The sequence below is a fragment of the Lithobates pipiens genome, unplaced genomic scaffold (genome assembly GCF_037356315.1).
Source record: "Lithobates pipiens isolate NorthernLeopardFrog02 unplaced genomic scaffold, aLitPip1_a1.2 Scaffold_13, whole genome shotgun sequence".
NCBI lineage: Eukaryota > Metazoa > Chordata > Amphibia > Anura > Ranidae > Lithobates > Lithobates pipiens.
In genome coordinates, this window is record NW_027507718.1 from 42,967,258 (window position 1) to 42,994,630 (window position 27,373).

The following is a 27,373-nucleotide window of genomic DNA, read 5'->3' on the forward strand; positions in this document are numbered from 1 at the left end:
ATCCCATTAAAAATGTCGGGCATTTTCAACCAGGGTGCTTTTGGGTTTCTTCAGGGGTGCCTTGGCAAACTGCCCAAAAATTGTATACAAACCAGGGAGTGGATGAAGCCTGCCTTTTTAGTTGCACAAAGCCACAGGTTTTTTATTGTACACCCTTACAACCAATGATGTCAATGGTTGATGAGGATGTCCGGCACCTTCATTATTTGGCCTATCCTGCCCCTCTGTGTCACTGGGGTCACATTAGCTGAGTGAGGTAAAGAAACTGAAAGAGGAGAAACACTGGATGATTATTCGGTTCAGTTTGGAAAGGTGTATTTTTCTTTAGACAAATAAACCACCTGTAATCGTGAACAAGTGTAAAGAGATATCTGCGTTTAGTACATAGAGCGGCCAGCAGCTGAGCACTATAACCCGGATATCGGGCACAAAGAAAATGATTAAACAAAAGTGAAGCACGCTAGGGCAAAAAGTGCAATTCATGTGACTCGCACAACACACGTGTATACATCCAAAAATGGTATAATAATGTGCAATAATTGGTACAGTTTGAAATAAATCAGAACATATGTGCAATGTAATATCACAAGTGAAAACAATGTGCAAACAAAAAGAAAAGTTCATATGCAGCTGATTTTTGTCAGGAGTCCCATGAAGAGGGGGTGTATTGGAAATCTCCCCTTTTATTCGGGGAGGTCACAAAGCGCTTTATTTTATCTGTGATCCATAGAAAAGATGTCTTGACATCTCTCCCCAGTAGCCTCAGAAGATACACACCAGGAACTTCACAGCTGATCAGGGCATGGCATTTTAGAAAAGTCACAGTTCTGGGGTATATAGACACCAAAAGACTCCACATAGTATATATTGTCTCCTCTTTGCAGTTTATTAGCAGCAGTGCATATACACAGGATAGCAAAAGTTCAAGCTGAGAGCATGTCTCGAGCCACGCGCTTCCTTAAAATTTCCTTAAAATGCAGACAGCGATCGCATATGTGCAGTAGCGTGTGTACATGTCCGCCCCAATTGATTGTTTCGTCATAAATTACATCATTAGGGGTACGTACACATGCCTCTATCTGCACTATAAATGCTCCAATTGGCAGACAAGGGATGCACAGCCATTGGTCAAAAATGTGCTCAAGTACAATCATTAGTAGACAGAACTCAGCCTGTCATAGGTGATGTGAAAAAGACTGACCTATGCAGTCATTGGTGAAATGTGTCCATCCTGGATGAACAGATCCTTTTTGTAGACTACAATAGAAGGGGTGCTGGAATACACTGCACCATCTTGTGGAGCAAAATATAACCTCACATGACTGAAATTAAATCAATTATTGCTGTCATTGGTGAAAAGATGTGTCCATCAATCAAGATGAACAGATCCTTTTGTAGACAGCAGTACAAGAGGCACTAGAATAGACAGTGCCATCTTGTGGGTCAAAATCAAACCTTGCATAAATAAAATTAAACCAATCATGTAGGCTAGCTTCCCTGTAATTCCAATTGAACATATAACGACATACATACAATAAAATTGGTATTTAATATGGGCACACGTACATGCGCAACATCTGAGTTCATGGTGCTATTGGACCCAAAATGGGTAGAATAGTGATGATATTAAGAAGTAGAATAAAATCTAAATAATTTTGTGATGTGTGGTGGAGGGGACATCAACTATTATTAATAAAACAGTTGATGTCCCACTCCACGTTCAAGCCATGAGGCACATGAGAACCCAATTTATAAATCCAGTTGGTCTCAGTTCTGGAGATATTCCACTTGCCATTGTTCCCACGCCAGTGAGGTACATACAGTGGGGATGGAAAGTATTCAGACCCCCTGACATTTTTCACTCTTATATTGCAGCCATTTGCTAAAATCATTTAAGTTCATTTTTTTTCCCTCATTAACCACTTGCTTACTGGGCACTTAAACACCCTTCCTGCCCAGAGCAATTTTCAGCTTTCGGTGCTCTCACACTTTGAATGACAATTACTAAGTCATGCAGCACTGTTCTCAAATTAATTTTTTGTCCTTTTTTTTTCCCCACAAATAGAGCTTTCTTTTGGTGGTATTTGATCACCTCTGGGGTTTTTATTTTTTGCGCTATAAATGAAAAAATTGAAAAAAAAAAAAAAATTTCTTTGTATTCTGTGACAAAATTATGCAAATTATTAATTTTTCTTCATAAATTTTGGCCACAATTTATACTGCTACATATCTTTGGTAAAAATAACCCAAATTAGTGGATATTATTTGGTCTTTGTGAAAGTTAGAGAGTCTACAAGCTGTGGTGCGAATCGCACAAAATTGATCACATCTGATGTACTGGTGGCCTATCTCATTTCTTGTGACCCGAAACAAGTCAGGAAAGTACAAATACCCCCCCAAATGACCCCTTTTTGGAAAGTAGACATTCCAAGGTATTTAGTAAGAGGCATAGTGAGCTTTTTGATGTTGTCATTTTTTTCCCCACAATTCTTTGCAAAATTACGATTTTTCATTTTTTTATTTTTCTCCACAAACTTGTCATTGTAATAGGTTATTTTTCTCACAGGGCATGTGTATACCACAAATGACACCCCCAAAAAAATTCTGCTACTCCTGAGTATTACAATACCACATGTGTGGGACTTTTTCACAGCCTGGCCACATAGAGAGGCCCAACATGCAGGGAGCGCCATCATGTGTTCTAGGAACATAAATTACACATCTATCTTGTTGACTACTTATTACACTTTTGAAATACCAGGACAATGACACGTGACACTGATGACAAATGGCACTAATACGTGGCACTGATGACAGATGGCACTATGTGGCACTGATGACAGATGGCACTGGGGACAGATAGCACTAACAGGTGGCACTGGGGGCGGATGGCACTGGGGCAGGATGGCACTGGGGGAGGATGGCGCTTTTTTACTCCCTTTTTTTTTTTTTATTTTTTTTTTTTTACACACACAGACGGCTGCTGCAGCCGTTCATCTCTCCCCTCTCACACGCTGTCTGTGTGAGGAGGGAGAGCGGCGCTGAGAGATGATCTCATATGTTTACATATGAGATCATCTCCCATTGGACACGCCGATCGTGCTGTAAACGGCCGCTGTGATTGGCCATTTACAGCGATCTGTGTTTGCCTGTCCCCGGGGGACACGGCGAACACAGAACTTCCGCGATGCGCGCCTGAGGCGGCGCGCATTGCGGAAGTAAACAGGACGTCCAGGGACGGCCACCCGGACGAAAGCGCCCGCTCTACGGCCGTCATTCGGCTATAGGGCGGGCGCGAGGTGGTTAATGTACACACAGCACCCCATATTGACAGAAAAACACAGAATTGTTGACATTTTTGAAGATTTGTTAAAAAGAAAAACTGAAATATCACATGGTCCTAAGTATTCAGACCCTTTGCTGGGACACTCATATTTAACTAGGGTGCTGTCCATTTCTTCTGATCATCACCTTCGAGTCCAGTTGTGTTTGACTATGCTGATTCATTAGGAAAGCCACACACCTGTCTATATAAGACCTTAGAGCTCACAGTGCATGTCAGAGCAAATGAGAATCATGAGGTCAAAGGAACTGCCTGAAGAGCTCAGAGACAGAATTGTGGCAAGGCACAGATCTGGCCAAGGTTACAAAAAAATGTTCTGCTGCACTTAAGGTTCCTAAGAGCACAGTGGCCTCCATAATCCTTAAATGGAAGACATTTGGGACGACCAGAACCCTTCCTAGAGCTGGCCGTCCGGCCAAACCTGAGCTATCTGAGGAGAAGAGCCTTGGTGAGAGAAGTAAAAAAGAACCCATAGATCACTGTGGCTGAGCTGCAGAGATGCAGTCGGGAAATGGGAGAAAGTTGTAGAACATCAACCATCACTGCAGCCCTCCACCAGTCGGGGCTTTATGACAGTGGCCCGACGGAAGCCTCTCTACAGTGCAAGACACATGAAAGCCACATGGAGTTTGCTAAAAAAAACAAAGGACTCAGAGAAATAAGATTCTCTGATCTGATGACCAAGAGAACTTTTTGGCCTTTAATTCTAAGCGGTATGTGTGGAGAAAACCAGACACTGCTCATCACCTTTCCAATACAGTCCCAACCTTGAAGCATAGTGGTGGCAGCATCATGCTGTGTGGGTGTTTTTCAGCTGTAAGGACAGGACGACTGCTTGCAATCGAGGGAAAGATGAATGTGGCCAAGTACAGGGATATCCTGGGTGAAAAAATTCTACAGCGTGCTCAAGACCTCAGACTGGGACGAAGGTTTACCTTCCAACAAGGCAATGACCCTAAGCACACAGCTAAAATAACGAAGGAGTTGCTTCACAACAACTCCGTGACTAGTGAAGAATTTAAGGGTGTCTGAATACTTTCCGTCCCCACTGTACTTCTCAAGGGCAACAAAAGTGGTGCCCTTGGGACCCCAATTATGTTTCAAATCATAATACTTTTGAAACATTATGCTTGTCAAAATCCTTTCCGATATTGGCTATATGTTCCACCAACCTGACATGTAGCATACAAATAGTACACCCTACATATTCTATACATGAAATGAAGGACTTAATAGGGTAAGTGACTTCTGTACCCACCGAAGTAAACTCGGTAATCTTCCTCCCTCGGTGTGTGATTCTGCAAGCTTGATGCTTCCACAGAGATAGTAACCCTTCCGATCACCAAAAAAAGGTGGTTCTGGTAGGGGGATTAGGGACATTGGGCGCTACGGTATTCCTTAGGTTAGTTGCCCCTCTGAAAATGACCCTTGGATGATATGATGCTAGAGGACCAAGGACACATTGATTATTAATGACTGGTCAGTGTCTTTTGATGATCCTTTCAGTTGTCCAATGATGACTTGAATAAGTGGTAAAAAAGGCTAGACCAAAATCATCCACATTCTCACCTTGATGGGGGTATTCGCTTAAGCTCCCGTGCACACGGTCGGACGTTCTGACAACCAAATCCGTTCGATTTTGTCAGACGGATTTTGTCCGAAACTGTTGCATACACACGGTCAGACAAAGTTGTCGGAAAATCCGATTGTACATAACGTGATGATGTTATTTCGTTCCGACGGGACTACGTTCAGACTAGTAGCCAATAGCTTTGGTCTAGGAATTTTATCTGAGCATGCGTGGCACTTTGTCCGTCAGAGTAGGCTACACATGATGGAGTATGTTCCGATAGGAGCATTTTGTTGGAAAATTTTACCGGCAAGTTGGAAAAGTTGGTCCGTCGGATATTCTGACGGAAACAGTCCGATGGAGACCACACACAGTCGGAATATCTGACAAAACGTTCCCATAGGACACATTCTGTCGGAATCTCCGACCGTGTGTACAAGGGCTAACAGTTGCTTAATGTCCTTATTGCCAAACTCCAATATGAGGGAGTCTAAAGCCTTGTCATCGTATCCTTTTAGCCAAGAACCTGGTTTTCAAAACGGATGCCTCCTTCAGATAATCATCTAAGTTTGCTCAATTGTGTTTTAAATGCAAGAACTGGTCTTGAGGTACTGCCGTCAGCCATGATTGATGATGACAGAAAATCTAGTGGGATAAATCAGTTTCTGTCGGTTTGCTTGAAACGGGTAGCGGTAACAATTTCTCCTTCTTCTTTTGTTTGCACTTGTGATATCACATTGCACATATGTTGTGATTTATTTAATTTCAAACTGTACCAAATATTGCACTTTATTATTCCATTTTTGGATGTATACACATCGCGTGCTGTGTGAATTGCACTTTTCGCCCTGGCGCTGCACTTTTATTGTGTTATCTTGTCTGGCAGTCATAGGATTATTTTTCTCTTGTGATCAGTCAAACTCCAGGTGTATTGAGAAGCAGACAATTTATTTCTGATGTGTCACACAAAAGGATGAAGCTTACAAGCCAAAAGATGCAGTAAGAATCGCACAAAGATGTAAAACCCCTCCTCCTAATACCTACAATAATATAGCCTCAATGCTTCTATTGGCTGAGGAAACGGATAGCGTGCCTGGTACAAAATGGTACTTTATTTGGCTAATTAGTGTTTCCTGTACGTCTACCATATATGGTTAAGCCTAATCATCCTACAACTTACTATGGAGTTAATTAAAACAAAACGATACAGCAAGTTAATACAACAACGTGCTCAGAAGTCATTTTAAAAATCGGTCTCAGGGTTATTGTTTTTCTAATAACTTTTCTAATAGTTGCACAATAGACATTTAAAACTTTTCTAACAATGACATCCTTCAGGATATCAGCCGCCGCACGCCCGTGGGGCCGCGCATCATGGCAATTGGTGTGGTATGTCAGTCTGACACACAGCTACACCGATCTCGGTAAAGAGCCTCCAGCGGAGGCTCTTTACCACGTGATCAGCCGTGCCCAATCGCAGCTGATCACAATGTAAACAGGAGCCGGTGATCGACTTTTCCTCACTCGTGTCTGACAGACGCGAGTAGAGGAGAGCTCATCGGCGGTTCTGCTGATGGGGGGAATGCGCTGATTGTTTATCAGTGCAGCCCCCCCTCCAGATGACCACACTAGACCACCAGGGAAGCCCATGGCCATCCACATGTAAACAAAATGGCCAAAATATGCCAATCAGTGTCCACAAATGGGCACTGACTGGCACCTCATATTTGCATTACAAAACAGGGATGCCTAGCCATGCCACCCATCAGTGCCCATCTATCAGTGCCATCTCATCGTTGCCCATCAGTACAGCCATATCAGTGCCCGTTATTGAAGAAGAAAACTTATTTACAAAAAAATGTAACAGAAACAAAGAAAAAAATCGCAGAGGTGATCAAATACCACCAAAATAAAGCTCTATTTGTGGGAACAAAATGTTAAAAATTGTTTGGGTACAGTGTAGCATGACCGCGCAATTGTCATTCAAATTGCGACAGCACTGGAAGCTGAAAATTGGCTTGGGCAGGAAGGTGCCTGGTATTGAAGTGGTTAAACCAAATCATCTCTAATACCGTGTGTGTGTGTGTGTGTGTGTGTGTGTGTGTTTTTGTTGTAAAAAAAAAACCAAAAAAAAACAAATAGTTTTACATATTTTAGAATGGCGTGCCTCAAGATGCCTATTTTAAAAGGGTTCCTTGACTTAAAGAACGATTTGGGAAGCACTGATCTTGAATTTAAACGCAAGTTTATCAGTACCAGTGTGAATGAGGCCTAAGTTAGTGTTTGTTTTTCTTATCCCTTAGCAATATTTATTGCGAACATAGTTTTTTTTCTCTCTTTTCAAATGTATGTATAAATCATGTATTTTAATCAATCTTTTCCAGTGTATCCCCGGATATTGAAAATGGCTGCAAAAGACTCTGATGAGCAGAATCCTGCTTGCAAAATCATGACTTTCCGACCCACCATGGAAGAATTCAAAGATTTCAACAAATACTTAGTATATATGGAATCTAAAGGTGCTCACCGATCTGGTTTGGCAAAGGTAATGCTTATAGGATATTTCTGAGACGAAGGTGTTAATGTTGTTGTACTTTTAGGGGATATATAAATGTTTTCCATTGGTACAAAGGATAACACTTGACTAGGTGAGATGTTTAATTCTTGCCACATATGTTATGATCTGTTTACAGTATATGATGTCTTTACTGTACAATTTTTTTTTTGTTTTTAGATTTACTAGCAACTGTGTAGCAAGAGGCTCCATGTATGCATTTGGTTTAATTTTATATATTGGGGCTCTACCACCAAATATTTGTTGGCAGATCTAAAGGAGATTGTATAATCCGACTAATATCTGTGGCTAGCTTTCGGTTACACATCCATAAAATAGCAAGCAAGTACGATAACTTGTTTGCCTTAGTACATATTTTCCTCCCTAGTATGAAAATTGAGGATTCAAACTGTACATTCTTGGCAAGATAGAGCCAATGTGGCCCTATGTGATGCAGACACAACTACCTGATAAAACCTAAAAAAACAATTGTGACGTAGCATATTTAGTTGATCATACAATCTCTTAAATGGCAAGAATCCAACAGATGCATGTAGTCTATAGGGATAGATAACCGATCCTGCAGCACCTTGCAAGGAATCCAACTAGTGCAAAAAAGTAGGTGCACAAGGTGCAGGAAAGGGTTAAAGTTGTTGTGCAATTTGGATTCTCTCTTTTTTTTTTTTTTTTTTTTTTTTTTTTTCTTATGAAACACATTATTTCTCATGGGTTTCAATGCGAAAATAACAAATTAAAACCATTATATAATTTTTGCTCAATAGTTCAGGTGCTTGTTCTGTATATAGTATACTTAAAAGTATGTTTTTATATATACTGTCATATTTAAATGTGTGTGTGTGTGTGTGTGTGTGTGCTGTGTTGGGTTTTTTTTTTTCTTTTCTTCCAATATGTTTCATATGTCACACCATTCCATTTGCCACTTTAGACTATCTCTTGTCTTAAAGGCCAAGTCGAGCCTGAGCTCACTTCCAACCTTTACTATCTATCCCCTTACTGGTCTATATTCAGTTTCCCTTCTCCAATACTTTCCCTCACTGGTCCATCTAAAATAAATTGTATGTTTTTTTTTTTTTTTTGTAAAAACAACAACTTTTGTTGTTTTAACATATTCCTTTAGACAGGGAATTTGTTGGTTAATGTGTGCTTGTATTTTTTATTCAAGGGTTGTGTGTTTTTTTTTTTTTTTTTTTTTTTTTTTTTTTTAATTTTTTTTTTTTTTTCAGGAAGCCATAGTTCTACTTACAAAAAAAAAAAAATGTGCTGCAACACTTTATTATAAGTCCATCTGCACTTGGTATTCTTTTGGTCCCCTTGTAAAGTTCCCCAAATGGTTGTTGAACTTGCCTAATACCTTTTGAAACCTGCCTAATGCACCAGAGTGACACTGTACTGCTCTGGGTAGGTGATCAGGACTTTATTATTATTATTTTTTTTTTTTTTACACGAGCATTTCTCATTCCAGTACTGATCACTCTATAAGCAATCATTTTTATGCGTGGCATCAATTCATATGATTTGTACATTTTGTGATAGCTGTGATTGGCCACAACTAGCACATGGTACAAATCCGCTGTAAATGGCCCTGTACCATGTGATCAATCAGACATTCAATTGCCATTCATAGCCATCGTGTACTAATGGCTATGAATGAGAAGCCATTTTGTGGCCATTGATTTTAGTCACAGACATCGCTTGATACCAAGGTCGACCCAGTACATTGATCTGTCTCTCGCTTTGTCCGCCCCTGTGTGTCCTCCTAGAGTGCACATAAGGCGTGTGAGTGGAAGCGTGGCCTATTAGGTCCTCCCAGGATAATGGTACTCCCGCCCTCCGGTACTATTGTAATAGGCCAGGCAGGAGATGGTTAAGGAATTACATTATTTATTATTGATTCACTTTTTATTTTCATTTGATTTTTAAAGGTGATACCACCAAAGGGATGGAAACCCAAGAATAATTATGACGATATAGATGACCTTGTAATTCCTGCCCCAATCCAGCAGATGGTCACTGGCCAGTCAGGCCTCTTCACTCAATATAATATCCAGAAGAAACCAATGACTGTAAAGGAATTCAGAAGAATGGCAAATAGTGACAAGTATGTTTTGATACTCCTTTTTGATTTTTGGGATTTTTGGATGCTGCAGTGCTGTTTAATAGGAAACAATTCAATCCCTATTCTTTTTATTTACCGAAAGATACCTATGCTTATACAATATAAGAAATGCATTTTTATATGATTTGGAAAACATCTGTGCAAAAAAAAACCAGCTGTAGCTCAATGTTTATGATGCCTTTACAAAAGACTGAGGCAGATACACCATAGGCGATGAGCTGGTTAAGAATCTCTAGTAGTACAGTGACAAGAAAAAGTAAGTCAACCCATTTAGACATTAAAGAGGAGTTGCACCTTTAAAAAAAAAAAAAAAAAAAAGTCAGCAGCTACAAATACTGCAGCTGCTGTTTTTTTATAAATGGACACTTACCGTATTTATCGGCGTATAACACGCACCCCAAGTTTAGGAGGGAATTTTAAGGAAAAGAGAACTTAATTTAAATGCCCATCAATGCAGCCTTGTCAGTGTCCATCTGAAGCCTTGTCAGTGTCATTTGCAACCTTGTCATGCAGCCTGTCCATTATTGCAGCCTTGTCATGCAGCCTGTCCATTATTGCAGCCTGTCCATTATTGCAGCCTTGTCATGCAGCCTGTCCATTATTGCAGCCTTGTCATGCAGCCTGTCCATTATTGCAGCCTTGTCATGCAGCCTGTCCATTATTGCAGCCTTGTCATGCAGCCTGTCCATTATTGCAGCCTTGTCATGCAGCCTGTCCATTATTGCAGCCTTGTCATGCAGCCTGTCCATTATTGCAGCCTTGTCCGTCATTGATGTCAGCTAATGTTTTTAAAAATGGTGCCGCCGAGATGTCCTGTGTATCTCGGTGGCACCCGGAAGTTCTTGGCGGCTTTTGGCCGCTCTCGGACCTTCTCGGCGGCTTTGGCCGCTCTGGGTGGCTTTCGCCCACTCTTGCCCCTTCTCAGCGGTTTTCTGCCGCAGAGAAGGGCCGAAAGCCGCCGAGAAGGTCCAAGAGCGGCCGAAAGCCGCCGAGGCGGCCGAAGGTCCAGAAATCGTGCGGAAATCACGGAGGATCGGTGTATAACGCGCACCCGCGATTTTCCCCTGATTTTAAGGGGGGAAAAAGCGTGTGTTATACGCCGATAAATACGGTACCCGTTCTAGGATCCAGTGATGTTGGTAGCAATCGCTCATCTCCCGGCTGCTCCCTCCGCCATCCTCTGTCAGGGAATCGGGAAGTGAAGCGTTGCGGCTAAGTGAGCACATAGCCTAATCACTTCGACAAAAGCTAATTGGAGAAATTGGATTGCACACCTGGAGTCCAGTTAATTAAGTTTGGAGGTGTGGTTTACAGTTACTTTGATAAGGGATGGTCAAACATTTTAAGATTGCAGTGTATAAGAAGCATCAGCTGATGTAAACCATGCCTCCCAAAAAGGTGCTCTTTGAAGGCATATGATCAAGAGCAGTTCATCTGCATAAGGCTGGAAAGGGTTACAAGGCAATATCAAAATGTCTACTGAATCTTTCAGTAGACAGTTGGACAAATTGTCTCTAAATCGAGCATTTAGTACTGTGCCTACTTTTCCTGGAAGTGGGTTCTCAGCCAAGATGACTCCCAAGGCACAATGCAGAATCCTCAATGAGGTAAAGAACCTACGAGTAACCTCTTGGCTTGAAGACATCACTGGAACTGGCAAACCTCTGTTCATGAGTCTACCATAAAGAAGGCTTTGAACACTATGGATTTATCTTTTCTTGGGGTTCATATGGGATTGGGCACTTCTTGGGCGGTAGAGGCATGACAGCGTGATTCTCTTGGATGATCAAAGGACTTGGCTGGGTATATAGCCACAAGCGGGAAGGACCTCCTGTAACAGGAGGTCATAAGTAGCTGGTAAGCGACCATTCTTAAGAGGTGGAGGGGTTTCTTTGAAATTCAGACACCATTCTGGTGAAGGTTTAAAGCACTGAGGGATTCATTGGATTTCATATCACATAAAGGGGTTTGTAAACCCTGAGGGTTTTTTTTACCTTTAATGCATTAAGGTGAAAAACCTCCCTGTGATGCCGCTGTCCCACAGAGGCCCCCTTTTACTTGTCTGAACCTGGTCTTTCCAGTGACGGGGGATGAGCAAACCAGCTCCAGCCAGTGTCTCGGGTCCTGATTGGAAAGATTGATAGCAGCGCAGGCATTGGCTCCTGCTGCTGGCATTCAAATCCAATGACGCGGGGGGTGGGGCCAAGTCCTGCTTTCTGTCATTAGACGCAGCAGCAGGACACTGGAGCACGCCTGGACGAGTGCCCTGAGTGAGAGTGGCTCTCCAATGGGCCAGGAGGAAAAGGAGAAGCCGGGAGCACCACTAAGAGACCCCAGAAGAGGAAGATCAGGGCTACTCTATGCAAAACCAACTGCACAGAGGAGGTAAGTATAACATGTTTAAATGAACATTAAGATATCTTGATATTCATACTACCTACTGGGTTATACTCAATCTCCAGGTGACACTGGTAGACCAAAGGTCTTCAGACAGGAAGTGATCACCTATATAACCCCTCCCACAAAGGAAGCACTTTAGTTTTTTACCAGTGTCTGCAAGGTGGATGGCACAGTTTGTTTGAGCTCTCTGAGCTCCAGGTCTCTAGTCCCACAAACGATTCTTAAATGAATCAAGGGGTTGACCGATCGGATCCATTTGACACAGGCTTTATATGCTTAGATAAATGGTACCCGAACCTCGCAAACGAGAATCAAGATCCTGCAAGGTTTTGCCTGTAATGCGGCCTCCGGGCGATGGACCCTGCAAAGTGTAATCCTGGACACCACAGCGCAAGGTTTTCCAGCAGGGTGGTGTATAGGCCCAAGGGAGTGGATCCTAAACATGAAACAGGTACCCAGTCCTTGAAGGTCCTCAAGTGACAGGAACCAGCTGTGAAAATTGGGCTCTTAGATTCTAAGCTGCCCTGCACCTGGATGGGTAAGTGAAACCCCTTTTACTTATTATTGTGGGGTGTCCCAGTGATTTTAGCAATCAGTCAAGCTAGCTAGATGCTGGACACCTGTGTGCGGTGACCAGATGGGAGTTTTGTGCTAGCTGTGGGTGTGTTTTTTCTTTTTCTTTTTTTTTTTCTTTTTTTTGCTTGTGTCTGGCTGTTTTTTACCTGTACAATGGCGCACGATGGTGTGCCATTTCGCTTTGGTTCACCAGGGCGCACGTACGTTTGCAAGCGTGCCACTATACACAGCAGTTTATTTGGCGGCCATGGTGCACGCGCCTTTTGACGCACGTGTGCAGTAGCCTTTTATTTGGGCGCATGAGGATTCGCCTGGACCACGTGCATGCATACGCATGCACAGAAGGTTCCGACGCACACCCAGCTTATTTAGACTGTTTAGGCCAAGCATGAGGTGCTTCCAGAAGGCAGCTGTGGGACACAGAGCAGACACTTGCAGCGGTTAATTTTCTATCTCGTACATCACGGGACACAGAGCCTCAGTAATTACTGATGGGTTATAACTAGGTGATTGGACACTGGCAAACCTAGACAGGAACTTCAACCCCCTATATAACCCCTCCCACTACTGGGAGTACCTCCAGTTTTTTTCGCCAGTGTCTTAGGTGTTGGTCACAAGTAAAGATGTGCTGTGCTGAACTCCACTGGAATAATCCTATATTGGGGCAAGCCATGTAACCGGATCCATTCAAAGTGTCTTTTCCAGGCCTTGTGTCTGAAGAAACAAGGTTTTACCTTAACGCTTCTCTTTTTAGAGAGCTGGACCCCGGGATCCAGTATTTTTTTTACAGTCATATCCCTGGCGGGGTGCTTTACAGGCCCAGAACTGCAGATCCCCCCTATACATAGGGGGCCCCAGTCTCTGAAGGTTTTTCTCTAAATGGAGCCCACCGTGAGAGGCGAAGATTGGGTCTGTTACACAGAACCCTGCAGATGGATAAGGTACTCCTTAAGAATTTTTCTAGTTATAATAGGTTTCTCCTTTAAGTAAATGTATGCTATGCCTATAGTCGCCACCGAGGGCTGTCAAGAGTACATACCTTTCATGCCTGATCTGTCTGTCTCGGTGTCCATGCTGTATGCTTCTCCAAGTCATGCTCCAGGTAGGATGTGGGTAGGGGGCTTTTCTCCTACAGGGATTCTCCCCCCCTCACGGCTTAGGTTGGGCACAGGAAAGCGGTAGTATGCTACACCGCCCGCCGCTGCAGCTTGTCGCCATTACGGCGCCTTCCCATCCATCAGACCTCTTCCCTCCTCCACCCCAGCCTCCTCTCCAGGCTTGTCCCGAGGATCAGAGCCTTGGCTCGTGCAGGAAAGTGGTCTTTTTTGAAAAGACAGGGGGGGGGGGGGGTGGAAGGGGTGGATGGCGATTGGGGGGGGGGGGTGGAGCATAAGCATGGTTAGACGCCCACATCGCAGGCTGCACACAAGCCATAAAGTGCACTCTTTTCAGATGCACATGGCCTATGGAGGGACACAGAGCAGACGGGCACATGTGAGTGGGAGACACAGGCATTCCCAAGCCAACTTTTACTTAAGCACCAGACTGAGACTTTGTAGCAGCGGCAGTTGCTGAACTACATTTCTCAGCAGTCAGTGCATTCTGGTACTACCTCTGCCTTGTTGCTTGGCACTATGGGCAGAAGAGGTACAAATACCCCAAAAAATAGGGGATCTCACTCGAGCTCTGAGGACCCCCCCCGAAGGTCCTGGGGAAGCTGGCCAGGGTGAGCCATTGGGGTCAGGGGCTGCAACTGCTTCTGGCACTTCAGCCCCTGTGCACATTTTCCTCAACCTTAAATGGATTAGAGGAAAGACTAGTGACCTTTAATCACATCTTCACTCAGTGGGGAAAAAAACGCACTAGGTCCCCTTCTGCCACCCAGGACCCTCAACCAGAGAAACTCAGAGGATCGGGATGAAACTGATGACTCCTCTTCTGAGGAATCAAGTAGAGAAGGACCCTCTTCAGCTTCTCAGGAAGAGAGGTTGCTGGGGCAAATTCTTGCCGGATTGGTCTGCTCCACATTTAAGTTGCCCGTATCCGAGTCAGTTAAAGAACCCCCCTCTTGTTTGGGTTTACTGAAACCTCCTCAAACTACACATGCCTTTCCTGTTCATGGTTTACTGGAAAAGCTTATTTATTCTAAGTGGAATCATCCAGATAAACCTTTTTTCCCTCCTAAACAGTTTTCAACACTTTATCCTATGGAGGAAAAATTTACAAAGATGTGGCTTATACCGGCAATTGATGCTGCCATATCCTCCGTAAATAAAAGTCTGACTTGTCCTGTTGAAAATGCTCAGATGCTCAGGGATCCAACTGATAAGAAAATGGAATTCCTGTTAAAGTTTTCTCCTTCGTAGGCTCGGTGGCTCAACCTGCAGTGGCAGCAATCAGTGTTTGTCAATACCTGAGAGACCATGTTAAACAGGTCCTCAAAGTTTTACCTGAACAGCAAGCCCGGGGGTTGGCCAACCTATCAGTGGTTTTGTGTTTTGCAGTTGAGGCAATCGGAGACTCCATCCTCCAGACCTCTCACCTTACACTTAGGCTGGTGCATATGTGTAGTCTTATGGTTGAAATATTGGTCAGCCGAATCACCATGTAAGAAGCTTCTGGCTGGATTTCCCTTTTGTCGTGCAAAACTGTTCGGAGAGGATTTGGACAATTATATCCAAAGGATCTCTAGTGGGAAAAGTACCCTCTTGCCGGTTAAGAAAAGGAGTAAACGTCCCTCTTTTAAACGTGCTCTGTCTCCAGTGCCAAGAGCATCAGCCTCCAGGCAGTTGCAACGGCCTCCTCCGTCAGGCTCAAGAACTAAATTTCAGAGTCAATCCCAGGGACAAAAGTACTGGGGGAAGAAGTCTACAAGACAAAAAGCTAAAGCCTCCTTATGAAGGGTCGCCCCTGCTCGCTCGGGTGGGGCGGCAGACTGCTGCAATTCTCAAGGCTCTGGCAGGAGGATTTTCAGGACAAATGGGTGGTCTCCACAATAACTCTAGGTTACAAACTAGAGTTCTGAGAATTCCCCTCTCCTCGTTTCCGCAGATCAAATGTTCCCAGAGAAAAGGAAGTCTCTTTCTAGCATTGGAGCGACTTTTGTCGCAAAAAGTCATTGTGGTCGTTCCCATGCAAGAGAAGGAATTAGGCTTTTATTCTAACCTTTTCAGTGTGCCAAAGCCAAATGGTGATGTCAGACCCATTCTAGATCTCAAAGATCTGAATCGATTCCTAAAGGTACAGTCCTTTCGCATTGAATCGATTTGAACGGTAGTCTCCATCCTACAAGGAGAACTTCTGCCGTCAATAGACATCAATGATGCGTACCTGCACGTACCTATTTTTCCTGCTCATCAAAAGTACTTGCGTTTTGAGGTAGAACGCCACTTTCAGTTTTTAGCTCTGCCTTTCGGGCTAGCTACTGCACCTCGGGTGTTTCCAAAAATCCTGGCCCCTCCTCTTGCCAGACTAAGGGCCCAAGGTATGACGGTAACTGCATACCTAGAGGACCTGCTCTTGATAGACCGGTCGGTAGCCCGCCTGGACTAAAACTTGGTCACCACAGTCAACTACCTGGAATACTTGGGTTGGGTCCTCAACTTAGAGAAATCTTCTTTAAATCCAGTAAGAAGATTGGAGTATTTGGGTCTGGTCATAGATACAGCCCAGAAAATGTTATTTTTACCCCAGGCAAAGATCGGTGCCATAAAGATCTGATTCAGGTAGTCGGGGCAAAGAAGGTTCCTTCTATTTGCCTTTGTATGAGGCTGCTGGAGAAGATGGTGGCTTCATCTGAAGCAGTTCCCTATGCTCGGTTTAATTCGAGACTGCTGCAAAACAGTATCCTGTCTGCCTGGAACAAGAAGGTTCAGGTGTTAGATTTTCCGAAGCGTCTGTCTCCTACAGGGAGTCGGAGCCTCAGTTGGTGGTTGATACCCGAGAATCTGCAAAAAGGGAAATCTTTTTTACCAGTTACCTGGAGAGTGGTAACAGATGCCAGTCTTTCAGGTTGGGGAGCAGTTCTGGAATAGTTAACTGTCCAAGGGAGATGGTCCAAGACTGAGGGCCTTATCCATCAACATTCTGGATATCCGTGTGGCATATCTAGCCCTAAAGGCCTGGACACTCAGGTTATAGGCTTGCCCTTTCAGGACCCAGCCTGGCAATGCCACAGCAGTGGCTTATATCAATCATCAAGGAGGCACCAGGAGTCGTGCAGCTCAGTGAAGTAAACTAGAAATTAATCTGGGCGTAAAGGCATGCACCGTGCATATCAGCAATCTTCATTCCGGGGTTAGAGAACTGGAAGGAGGACTAAAGTCGCCGGCAGTTAGTCCCAGGGGAATCGTCTCTTCACCCCGACGTCTTCTTGGCCATATGCCAAAGATGGGGGGGGGGGGGGGGGGGGGGTGTTTCCAGATTTAGATCTCTTTGCGTCCAGGTTCATCAACAAGATCGACAACTTTGTGTCAAGGACAATGGATCCACTTGCATGCGGGACAGATGCGTTGGTGACTCTGTGGCATCAGTTCCCACTGATTTATGCATTCCCTCCTATTCTGCTACTGCCACGACTTCTTCGCGGGATCAGGCAGGAAAAGAAGTCAGTGATTCTGGTGGCCCCGGCATGGCCCAGAAGAGCTTGGTACGCAGAAATGGTAAAAATGGCAGTAGGTTCCCCGTGGACCCTACTGTCACGTACAGACCTGTTATCCCAAGGTCCGGTGTTCCATCCTGCCTTACAAACGCAAAATTTGACGGTCTGGCTATTGAAACCCACGTTCTGAAGAGTCATGGGCTCTCAGGCCCTGTGATTTCTACCTTGATTAATGCAAGGAAGCCAGCTTCCAGAATGATTTATCATAGAGTGTCATAATCCTCCGGTTATGATTCATGACTGACGTAATGGATTCTATGGAACTGCTCTGTTTCATTGTAGAACATACATATGTAGTCAACAGTAGATGTATGATTCCATTGTTTGTGTTATACATTCGCATGTAGCGACAGAAATGTCTACTTTTCTTTCTATACTATCTTGTTACTCAACTACTATTTTTGTACTTATTCTTGAAAATTTCAATAAAAAATACTTTAAAAAAAAAAAAAAAAAAAAATCCTCCGGTTAATGCGCCCCCTAAACCCCTGGGACTTGAATTTGGTTCTGTCAGTTTTACAGAAACGACCTTTTGAACCGATAAGTCAAATTCCCTTGGTCTTGTTGACAAGGAGGTTCATTTTTCTGGTAGAGGTCTCTTCTGCTAGAAGAGTATCAGAATTGGCAGCTCTTTCCTGTAAAGAGGCTTATTTAATCATGCACAAGGATAGAGTGGTTTTTACCCCCTCATCCTAGCTTTCTACCGAAAGTGGTTTCAGGTTTACATCTAAACCAAGATATTGTTCTGCCTTCCTTTTTTACAGATCCCTGTTCTACGGAAGAAAGGTCACTACATTCTTTGGATGTTGTGAGAGCAGTCAAAGCCTATCTGAAAGCAACGGCTCAGATTTGCAAAACTGATGTTTTGTTTGTGTTGCCAGAAGGTCCTAATGGAGGATAGGCAGCGTTGAAATCTACCATTGCTAAATAGATTTGACAAGTTATTATTCAAGCTTATGGTTTGAACCAGAAGGTTCTGCCTGTTCAAATCAAGGCGCACTCCACGAGAGCTATTAGTGGTTCGTGGACAGTGCATCACCAGGCCTCTATGGCTCAGATCTGTAAAGCCGCAACCTGGTCTTCAGCCCATACGTTCACCAGCTTTTATCAGGTGGATGTGAGGAGGCATGAGGATATCGCCTTTTGGCACAGTGTGCTGCAGACAGCAGTACAAGGTCCTCAGGTCTGATTACTCCCTACTTGTTGTTCCTCTCCCCTCAGATAGCATTGCTCTGGGACATCCCATCAGTAATTACTGAGGCACTGTGTCCCATCATGTACCCCAAAAAAAAAAAAGATTTTACAGGTAAGCTGTTATAAAAATCCTATTTTTTCCTTACCCGGTTCATGTGAGTCACCAAGTGTTGTTTGGCATGCTAAAGGGGCTTAGCAAAATTTTTAGGGGGTTGGCAAGCCCTATTAAAGGATCTCTCTTCTCAGGTGTTTTAAGGTTGAATATTTGTTTATTGTTACAAATCAGGTAACAGTTTAATACAATAAAAGTTGAGGGGGGAAGGGGGGTACAGAATAAAGAAGGTTGGGGAAGGGGGGAAAGGGTAGGGAGTGCATTGCATACTAAACAACCTACAGGCATCTGCAGAGTTCGCTCATCAAGTTATACAGTAAAACCTATACAAGAAGGAAATTATCATAAACCCTCCTCTGCGGTTACGTCCATACAAGGACCCTGTTCGGGGGGTCTATGCAGTCAGGGAGCATGTGAGCCTAAAATGGTAGCCTAAGCGGCATGAGACAGATTCGCTGCTCGTGTGACCTCTTGGTCCACCTAGGTAGGGGGGGCCAGGGTGTAAATAAGAGGGATTCAACAAGAAAGGTCCCGGATTGTCCACCTGGGGGTCCGCGTTAAGCCCTTTGATCCGTGAGACCACCCCGAACAGTCTGCCCATGCCCCATGTTTACAAGGCCTCCTTGTCACTAAGCCACACTACTGAGAAAGCGGGCCGATGAGGAGTGAAGGGCCCAGGGGTACCAGAGGGACATATAGTTATCCCATTTGTCAGTTTGTTTGGCATGCAGTTCTTCCATGAGCATAATATCATTCATGGCATCAGTCCACCTAGCAATCGGGGGGACAACATCCTTTTTCCAGAACTGCGAGATGACATGACGGGCTGCGGACAGGAAGAACCGGAACAGACTCTTTCGGTGTGAGCCCAGGGGTCCTGGGAGTATGGAAAGTAAAGCTATTTGTGGTGTCGGTAACACAGAGACATCATACAAATCATTATGAATTTTGAATACCTTATCCCAAAATGGGCGTACTTGGTCGCAATCCCACCACACGTGGATATACGTGCCCACTCCTCCGTGGCAACGCCAGCACCTATCCGAGGCCTCAGGATACATTTTGCTCACTGTGACTGGATGCCTGTACCATCTCGCCAACAGTTTGTAATTTTTTTCTTGCGTGAATCCAGATATGGAAGATTTGTAAGTGATCATAAACGATGTGTTTCAATGCCGAGGTCCCTGGACCAATTTTGTGTGAAATTTGGAAGTGTCATAAGAATGTAGTTGGATGTCCTTGTAGATCAAAGATAATGAGTGTTTAGGCGTTTGAGATAGACCACACATATCCTCAAAGATTGTGAGAGGTCTATGTACCTGTCCAGAGAGATGGAGTGACTTACAGTATTGTGTTATAGTTAGTCTGGAGAGCCAGTCTGAGTCAACGGTCGGGGGTTTACAGGTGCCCAAAACAGACCGGTGAAAGCATGTACATACTGTTTGGCGGTAGGCCACTGGTCCCTAGAATAAGAGCCGCATTGTCTCCCCGTGTGAAGTGTTGGGATTGCCGGATTGTCAAATAGGGGTGACAATGGGCTCGGATCCGTGGAGAGGAGAAGGGACGTTTGTTTGCGGTACCAGAGGGTGAGTGCTGCTATCGTCAAAAGGGATAGTCCGGACGTGGTGCGAAATTTCACATGATGGCCCCATAGGAGGGCTCTGAGGTCAACCTGAGCCATGGTTTGTTCAATTATCGTGGACGGTTTAGTCAAGGGGCGTGGAAACCATTCAAGGAGTCGTGACGAGATGGCTGATAGGTGGTACAACTGAAAGTCCGGGAGACCCATGCCCCCCTTGTCTTTAGGGGCGCATAAAATCCTATGTCTTAGTCTGGGTGGGTGATTCTGCCAGACGAACCTGACCGCTAAGGAGCGAAGTGTGCGGAAAAAGGCCAGGGGGAGAGTTATGGGTAATGTCTGAAACAAGTACAGTAGCTTAGGCAGGATGTCCATTTTCAGCACATTCATACGGCCCCACCAGGATAGTTTGAGGTTATGCCAAGATTCCAGCGAGTGACGAATTTTCGCCAGCATGGGGCTGTAATTCAAGGCATAGATGTCTGTGAAATTCTTAGGTATCTCCGTCCCCAAGTACTTAACCGATTGCGGTTGCCACTTAAATGGGAACCTCTGTTTTATTAAAGATACTGTTCGTGGCTTCAGAGATACATTCAAGGCCTCCGTTTTTGTTATATTTAATTTAAAGTTACTATGCGCTCCGAAGCGGTCAAGCTCGTGTAGTAAAGCCGGGGTGCTAGTTTAGTGGTTGGGTAATGTAAATGAGCAGGTCATATGCGTATAATGAGAGTTTGCTGGGTTCTGTGGGGGTCGGGATCCCGTGAATGGCAGGGTTGGCCCGATTTGCTTGTGCGAGATGTTCAAACGTGAGTGCAAACAGGGGTGATGTAATGTCTTAGTAGTGTTGTCACGAGCCTCCCGGTGCGGGATAAAACCAACCTGGTCACTGTGCAGTAAGGGTGGCTAGAATCTTGGCAAAAAGTTTGAGATCGACATTAAGGAGTGAAATGGGTCTGTAATTACTGCAATGAGAATGATCTTTTCCAGGCTTGGGCAATACCACTATTTGGGCTTGGAGGATGTGGGAGGATAGGGGGTGGGTATCATCTATTCCCTTAAAAGCACGAGACATAATAGGGGCCAATTGTTGCGCAAACGTTTTGTAAAACTGTGGTGTGTACCCATCCGGGCCCGGGCTTTTCCCCGTTTTCAGTCCCTTAATCGCAGTCAAGAATTCTGTGGTAGTCAGGGGCAGTTCTAAATCATCAGCCTCCGCGGGCGTTATGGTGGGAAGGGCTGTGTCCTGCACATAACCTTGTAAGTCCAATGTGGTCATGGTAGCCTGCGTGTCCCTGACAGCTTGCGGCTGGAGGTTATAGAGGGAAGAATAATAGTCCCTGAATTCAGAAACAATTTCTGAGTTCTTGTATCGTTTTTGTCCTGTATTGATAACTATAAATGGGATATTTTGTCTTTGCTGTCTGGGGTGTAAGACCTTGGCCAAGTGTTTCCCGCATTTGTTCGCTTGGGAGTAGTGGATATAGCGACCTTTGTTTTGCGAGCTGTCAGCGCCCTGTCAGAAAAGATGCGTAGTAGGTCGCGGCGGGTGTTGGACAGTTCCACTAGTGTTGCCGGGTCAAGGGAAGTTTTATGCGTGGACTCGAGAGTGTGGAGTCGATTAAATAAGCTTTTAATGTCCTCTGTACGCGCTCTTTTCAGCCTGGCCCTGTGTTGGATAAAAATCCCCCTAAGCACACGTTTAAGGGTTTCCCATTGATTCATAGCAGAGGTCTCATCATGAACGTGATTTCGGGGAAAGTCAGTAATGGCTGTCGACACCTCTGCAGTACAGACGCTGTCGTGCAACAGATTATCATTCAGGTTCTACGTGCTTGGTGTGGGATGTGTCCCAGAGTGACATGTACAGGAGAGTGGTCTGACCACAGCTTTAAGCCTATGTCGCTCCGGGGGTCCAGGTCTAGTAGTGGTTGGGACAAGAATATATAGTCTATCCTACTGTATGAATTGTGGGCTGAGGAGTAATATGTGTAGTCTCTCTCGGAAGGGTGGAAGAGATGCCAGGTGTCAACTAGAGATAGATCCGCTAAGATCGCTCGCATTTTAGATAGGGAGGAAGAAGTGATGTGTGACTTACCGGTAAAGGAATCCAGTCTAGGCACGAGTGGAGCATTGAGATCACCTCCCAGTATCAAGTAGGGTGAGCTAAAGGACCTCAGGCGGGCTGCCACTGAGGAGAGGAAGTGGAGCTGAACCTGGTTCGGAAGATAAACATTAACAATGGTTATAATCGGCTGTTGAATGGCAATTTTCAAAAACAAATATCTCCCCTTAGGGTCTATGTCAACTTCTAATACCTTGGGTGAAAAAGAGCGATGGAAGGCTAGTGAAATCCCTTTGGTCCTAGCCGAGGGGTTGGTGCTATGAAACCACTTAGTATAGTGTGTATCCTGAAAAGCGGGAATAGAGTCCGTACGGAAATGGGTTTCCTGCAGTAACAGTATGAGAGTTTTAGCCTTGTGGAAGTGATACAATATCTGCCTGCGTTTCTCTGGCGTGTTGAAACCTCTGCAGTTAAGCGAGGATACCTTAAGTTCTATGGGGGTCGCCATAATGAGGTGGGACATAGATGGTGTGGAGTGTACTGGTAGTCTGGGAGCCTGCAGAGCTGGAGTGAATACAAAGGTGTTGAGTAGAGCAGAGGGGGGAAAAGAAGGTAGGTGGGGAAGGAGGGGAGGAGGGTAAGTGCAGTTCTAGAGCAAGATAATGTGCAAATGAGCCTGTCGTGCCCTGAGAGTGCACATGGGTGTAATCCACCCGGGAGTTGAAGCCTGAGTGGCATGTAACATGCTACAAAAAGTTTTGGATGGATGGTACCCTCTAAAGTCCATTTTGGTAGGAAGGACGTCCTCTAAAAAACTAACTGAAATTGTAAATGCAGAGTCAGCAAAGTCTCTGCTAGTCCTAAGGGGGGGAACCGTGGAACGGTAACATAGTATCCCGCCCCCGTCTAAGTGTAAAAATAAAAAAGAAGTATGAACAAACAAAAAAAAAATGCACAAGATTAAAGGAGCATTGCTAGGCAGTATCCAAAGCATGTGAGGTTAAATGGCAATCTAGCACCATTCCAGAAGCAGAGAAACGTAAACCAACGGTGAATAACTAGAACCACAAAGTGGTTCAGACTCTAAGAGAATCTGTGCTTCCGAGGTGCTATGCAACATACACATCATACACTTTAACCTTCAAAATATCTCAAAGATTCGCGGACCGAGTAAAGTTGGCAAATAAGAATCCCCACCGGCCGGTGGGTTTGGGGGGAGTCTCATCCATTTGGAGATTTAGAAGTACGGGAACGAGAGCGCTTCTTCTTGGTGACCTTTGTCCAGCCAGTAGACAAGGGGGAGGCCAGGTGTGGCTGAATGGAGTGGCCAGTCTGGGATCCGTATTTGTGGTAGCTCAAAAGTTCCAAGGAAGGCGGGTAAGTCCCCCAACGTGCGGGAAGTCGCAGAATTGCCATTCTGGGTTGCGGAGAGCTGGAAAGGGAACCCCCATCGATATTTTATTTGTTTGGCTTGCAGAGCGTCAGTAACTGGCTTTAAGTCCTTCCTCATCAGAAGGGTTTGCCTGGACAGGTCCGTCAGCAACATGATAGGGGTCTCGTTAAACAAAATGGTCTCCTGATGTCTGGCTGCTTGCATAATGTCTGATTTGACATTGAAAACGTGCACACGGCAAATAACATCTCTAGGGTAAGCCAAGTTCTGGTTGCGGGGGCCCAGAGATCTGTGAATGCGATCAATTTCGATCAGGGAGTCCTCAGGCTTGTTGAGCAGTTTGTTAAACACCTTTTGGGGCCGCCGCAATCAAGTCCTTGTTTTCAACAGACTCCGGTAAGCCGCGCATGCGGATGTTATTGCGACGACTCCTATTTTCCTGGTCATCCAAACCATAAAATAGCTGCTGAATTTGGTTAGTGTGTTCCTGCAATATGGTGTCCTGTGTCAGACAACCTGGAGATTGTTTCCTCCACTGAGTGTTCAATATCTTCCAATCTATGCCCAATATCCTTGCGGAGGTCATTCATCTTTCTATCATAAGACCTTTCCAGCCTGTTAATATAGGATTCAATGTCCTGCTTAGTGGGGAGGGCTTTAAGATAGGCCTCCATATCCCAGCTATCCCTCTGTACGTGGCCCTGGGGGGGATGGGCTCCTGGATGGAGAGGGGCTGCCCGGGGGGTCCCCATCTAGGTCCGGGGAGCAGGGGGAGTGGGGCCGGTCGCCCGCAGGCCGTACCTGAGACGTGGCCGCACCACATGTGCGGCCACGGAGCGGGTCGCCACCCTCTTGGGAGTGGAGGCCGCTCTGTGTCCGGCGCCTTTTGCGGGGAAATAGCTCCCTATGTCGCCCGGTTTTGATGTCCCGGAGGAGCGGGGGGTGTTGCTGGGTCCCCTCCTGCTCATGTGGAGCTGTGTGATGGCTTCAGTCCGTGCTGCTGCCGGTGGGAAGAGAGACGGGAGCGGGAGCTGGGCGCTTGCACGTCCGTCCTCGCCATGCGCTAGGCCACGCCCCCTTCTGAGGTGTTTTAATACTACACCCAAGTACTCTCTTTGTGGCTGGTAAATGTCATCAAAAAAGAGGAGTGGGACTAACACTACAGTGAAGGGCACACCGATGCCGTCAGTAGTTCCTGACAAACCTAGTCATATATCCCCTGAAAGACCAGAGGCTTCTGGGCAATCTGAGACGCTGCGCCTATCTGGTATTGTGCCTACAGTCAACGCTGCTTCACCCTTTATCACCAAGGATGAACTGTCCTCAGCAGGGGCGTACCTAGAGCATTCGGCACCCGGGGCGACTCCTATATCTGGCACCCCCGCTCACTTTAAAATGTAAAAACACCGCACTGTGTCCCCTGCATACCTCTGCATCCCCCAATATCTCTTTGTCACTACTTTGTACCCCCTCTCCACAACTGGACTCCTTTACATTGCACAGCCCCCCGCAGCTCTGGATCCCTTTACATTACACACCTCTGGACCCCTTTACATTACAAAACCGGTGAACCTCTAGACCCCTTTACATTACACAAACCCCTGTACCTCTAGACCTCTTTACATTGCTTAACCCCCTGAACCTCAGGGCCCCTTTACTTTACACAGAATCCTGCACCTCTAGAGCCCTTTACATTACACAACACCCTGCACCTCAGGACACCTTTACATTACAAAACGGTCTGCACCTCTGGACCCCTTTCAATTACACAGCACCCTGCACCTCTGGACCCATTTACATTACACAACCCCCTGAACCTCAGGGCCCCTTTACATTACATAGCACCCTGCACCTCAGGACACCTTTACATTACAAAACCCTCTGGACCCCTTTACATGACACAACCCCCTGCACCTCTGGACCCCTTTACATTACACAAACCCCTGCACCTGTGGACCCCTTTACATTACACAGCACTGTGCACCTCAGGACACCTTTACATTACAAAACCCTATGCACCTTTGGACCCCTTTACATTACACAGCACCCTGCACCTCTGGAACCATTTACATTACACAACCCCCTGAACCTCAGGGCCCCTTTACATTACATAGCACCCTGCACCCCAGGACACCTTTACATTACAAAACCCTCTGCACCTCCTGGACCCCTTTACATTACACAGCACCCTGCACCTCAGGACCCCTTTTACATTACACAGCACCCTGCACCTCAGGACCCCTTTTACATTACACAGCACCCTGCACCTCAGGACCCCTTTTACATTACACAACCCCTTGCACCTCAGGACCCCTTCACATTACACAACCCCCCCTGCACCTCAGGACCCCTTTACATTACACAACCCCCCTGCACCTCAGGACCCCTTTACATTACACAACCCCCCTGCACCTCAGGACCCCTTTACATTACACAACCCCCCTGCACCTCAGGACCCCTTTTTCATTACACAACCCCCTGCACTTCAGGACCCCTTTACATTACACGGCACCCTGAAGCCTTTGGGTTCACATTGGTGTCTTGGAGTTTGTTGCAGTGTTGGGGTATATGCAGTTTTTCTTTTTGCATTCTTAGCTGCAGTCCCACAGACGTCTATTAGCTTGTGTAATTTTACTGTGTTTTCTGAAAGATTCAGTATAGAGGACATTTGGTGCGCTTTCAGAAAATGGTGCAAAAATGTGTAACCTAATAGAAGTCTGTGGGACTGTAGTGAAAATTGAGGCAACTGAAACACAGCGCATCAGTGTGAACCCACCTGAGTCCTGGTTCACATATATGCGATGCGATGAAGGAATCGGTGAGATTCCAGTGCAGATTCCTGCATTGCATGTTGCTTATTGGCTGTTCACACTGCCCTTTGCAAGCTGCTATGGGTGTCAATGTAAAATTAATGACATCCCCTGATCGGTTTACAAATCGCAGTGAGAACTGTGAAATGGTGCAAGAATCGCATTGCATAGGTGTGAACACCCATCCAATCCAATTACAGTGCAACCAAAAAAAGGGTCCCTCACCATTTTGGTGCAAATGTGATTTCAGCCATACAGTTTGTATGGCTGAATTTGCATCGCACAGACATTGCATGTGATTTGCACAGCAATTCAGTGTGAATCACATGCAATGTCTATGAACACACAAGTGTAAACCCTGGTAAAGGAACATGATGGGGAGCATGATGGGAATATGATGGGGGACATGATGGAAAGATACTGGAGGACAACAGAGGAAAGAGGGAGAGTGAATGAGATTTGGGAGAGAGAGGGCAGAGTCTGGCCACAGGGACAGTGCTGATAACTTACTTGGATGTTCTTCCTCACACTGTTTAAATGTCCCCGCCCCCACATTCCTTTCAGAGCAGCTCAGCACACAGGCTGCATGGAGCATGGATGGGACAAGCAGGGGAGAGAGGGGGCAGAGCTAAGGCAGACTCTTCCATCTCTGTGGAGGGGAGGGGGGGGGGGAATTGTACTCACTCACTGGGCTGTTATAATTAAACAGAGAGTGAGAGCATTGTGACAATGGGTCAGTCTGCCTGAGGTCTCCCTGCTCAGCATGTCACATCGGCTGCACTACCAAGCCTGTCCCACTCTCACTGTTTCATACAGGGGAGCTGCCTGACACCCCCCTAATGTGTGGCACCGGGGGCGGACCGCACCCCCTGCCCCCTAGTTAGTACGCCACTGGTCCTCAGCCCTAGCTGAGTTAGAGCACAGGATTGCTGGCATGATTGCCTTCATCCCGCAGGGTAGCAGGAAGTGTGAGGCCGCGTACA

General features: G+C 45.5%; 1 protein-coding gene across 2 annotated transcripts in view; it reads left to right on the top strand.

The window, feature by feature from the left end:
• KDM4C (lysine demethylase 4C) overlaps positions 1 to 27,373 on the top strand; it is a 732,113-nt gene that overhangs the window by 24,863 nt on the left and 679,877 nt on the right. For both annotated transcript variants that reach the window (XM_077475057.1, XM_077475058.1), the window contains exons 2-3: positions 7,298 to 7,458; positions 9,411 to 9,586. In XM_077475057.1, coding sequence (XP_077331183.1) covers positions 7,318 to 7,458; positions 9,411 to 9,586 — 317 coding nt within the window. In that variant the 5' untranslated portion in view covers positions 7,298 to 7,317. The remainder of the gene's footprint in view (positions 1 to 7,297; positions 7,459 to 9,410; positions 9,587 to 27,373) is intronic.